The 2,420-nt window shown below is 48.1% G+C and overlaps 1 protein-coding gene across 1 annotated transcript; it reads left to right on the forward strand.

Moving 5' to 3' along the window:
* Positions 1 to 209: 209 nt before the first annotated feature.
* Positions 210 to 1,963, forward strand: LOC307113923 (interferon-stimulated 20 kDa exonuclease-like 2; the record flags this gene model as incomplete). Its single annotated transcript, XM_079795936.1, has 2 exons — positions 210 to 248; positions 803 to 1,963. The coding sequence occupies exon 2, from the start codon at positions 917 to 919 to the stop codon at positions 1,961 to 1,963; it is 1,047 nt and encodes a 348-aa protein (XP_079652062.1). The 5' UTR covers positions 210 to 248; positions 803 to 916.
* Positions 1,964 to 2,420: the final 457 nt, after the last annotated feature.

Below are 2,420 nucleotides of genomic sequence, written 5' to 3' on the forward strand. Positions count from 1 at the left end.
GATTAATTTTTTAAACAAAAGACATAGGGTAGCTGAATGAAAAAGAAAAAAACAAGATCAATATATGTACTGTCTACAGGAGACCCACCTCAGAACAAAAGACACACAGAGACTGAAAGTAAAGTCATGGAAAAATGATGTTGAGAAAGTTGGAAAGATATATTTTTAAAATATGAAACTAGACATCTGGGAGGTAGGTGGTGATGGTGAGGAACAGGCTTCTTGATCCCCAAAGTGTGCTCGCCGAGGTAACTGCCCCCGGCCTCAGCCTCCCCCCACCTCCCCGCTGCTATGTGTTGTAAACAGTCCTTTCTTGGGAGAAGAACTTGGGTGAGAAGCATGTGGAGGTGGCCTCCACCCGGAAATGGGGGAAAGGGGTACCTGGAGTTATACCTGTTCGTAGGACCCGCACTGGGGATGCCTGGCAGATCTAGATGTCATCTACGCCGTACTCATCACTGGTTTCGAGGGTGCTTAGACATTCTCCCTGGGCCGATGTAGAGCCCACCTATTCTGGCTTTCCAGGCTCGGAAAGAGAATCAAGCTGGTTGGCCCTCCAACCCCCTCTGTTTACAAATGGGACAGATCTAGAGAGGGGGATATGACCTGCCTAAGGCCATAGGACTGGTGAATTATGGGCTTGTCTCAGACAGTGTCCTTCCGTCATTTCACATTACAGATTTGTTCCCCCTCTATCTGGGAGGTTGCTCTGATTTATTTCTTACCTTGAGTTCTATGGAGATGGGTCTTATTGTTCTCCCAGGCCTTTGGGATCTGTTATCAGGTTCACTTTCTTCCCTAGGGTATACTACAAACCTTCAGATGCTGGCCTATGGGATTCAGCAGAGGATGAGTCCTCTATCCTTTCATTGGTGAGCCACTCTTCCCAACTGCTCTCCTACCATCCACCATCCTCATGTCTACCTTACTCCTCAATCTGGATTTTGGCGAACCTCCCCTAAAAAAGACTTTAGAAGGGAATGCCAAGCACCAAAAATTTGTCAAGAAGCGGCAGTTCTTAGAAAGGAGAGGCCTTCTAAATAAGAAAAAAAAACAGCCCCCTAACAATGTTCCTAAGTTGCACTCAGAACCTGAAAAGAAAGGGGTAACTCCTCAGGTGGATGGCACTTGGAAAATTTCTCCCCTTCCAAAAAAGAAGACTGCAGATTCGAGCCGTGCATCAGAGCGGTCCCTGGACAAGAAAACTTCTGTGCCTTGGCTGACCCCTGCCCCTTCACAGAAGACTGGTTCTGTTGTGGCTAAAGCAGATTTGCTGGAGGACTTCCAGAGTTCCCTTCCAGAGATTAAGAGCCCCCCAAGTCGCCCTCAGAAGAACCCCCAAAAGAACGCTATTCAGAAGAATACACCACATAACTCCACCCTGGCTCATTCAGAGAACAAATGCTCTGGAGCATCCCAGAAGACACCAAGGAAGATGGTGGCAATTGACTGTGAGATAGTGGACACAGGACCCAAGGGGCATGTGAGTTCCTTGGCTCAATGTAGCACTGTCAACTACAACGGAGATGTGCTCTATGATGAGTACATCCTTCCCCCCTGTCACATTGTGGACTACCGCACCAGATGGAGTGGTATCCGCAAGCACCACATGATGAATGCTACACTCTTCAAGATTGCTCGGGGCCAGATCTTGAAAATACTCACAGGGAAGATAGTGGTGGGACATGCCATCCACAATGACTTCAAAGCCCTTCAGTACTTTCACCCCAAGTCTCTTACCCGCGACACCTCCCATATCCCTCCTCTCAACCGGAAGGCTGACTGCCCAGAAAATGCTACCATGGCTCTGAAGCATCTCATAAATAAGCTGCTGAACCGGGACATCCAGGCTGGAAAAAGTGGGCATTCCTCTGTGGAAGACGCTCAGGCCACCACGGAGCTGTACAAGTTGGTTGAAGTTGAGTGGGAACAGTACCTGGCCCAGAATTCCCCTAAAGATTAGGAGCAGTGGGGACACCGGTGATGAAAGGAGAAACCAGACAGTGAACCAATGGACGGCTCTACCTGCTCCGCACCTTTGGAAGCTAGAGTTGTTGGGGGGAGAGAGGCTCTACCCCAGACTTAATATCCATTGAAATCTCACCTCAGGTGTTGTGTTCTGTGTCTGGTTAAGTATCCCGTGGAAGGAGGAAGTTTCCATGCCAGCACCCTGCCCTATACTGTTTACCTCTTAAATGGTGCTAACCACAGGTCCCAGAGTGCTTTGTTCTAGTCAAGCTTTTTTACTTTCAAGGGCAGGGCATCCTGGGAAATTTAGTCTCCCAAACTGCCTTATCCAAGGGCGGCCGTTGTATGCCTTTTGTTCTCAAGTGGTTAATAGCACCCCTTTTCACTCTCAGAAGTATCCTCGTTGGATGATAAATTATATGATCACATTACATATCAGAGTCTACATCTAG

Source organism: Cnephaeus nilssonii (genome assembly GCF_951640355.1).
Source record: "Cnephaeus nilssonii genome assembly, chromosome: 18".
In the NCBI taxonomy this organism is placed as follows: domain Eukaryota; kingdom Metazoa; phylum Chordata; class Mammalia; order Chiroptera; family Vespertilionidae; genus Cnephaeus; species Cnephaeus nilssonii.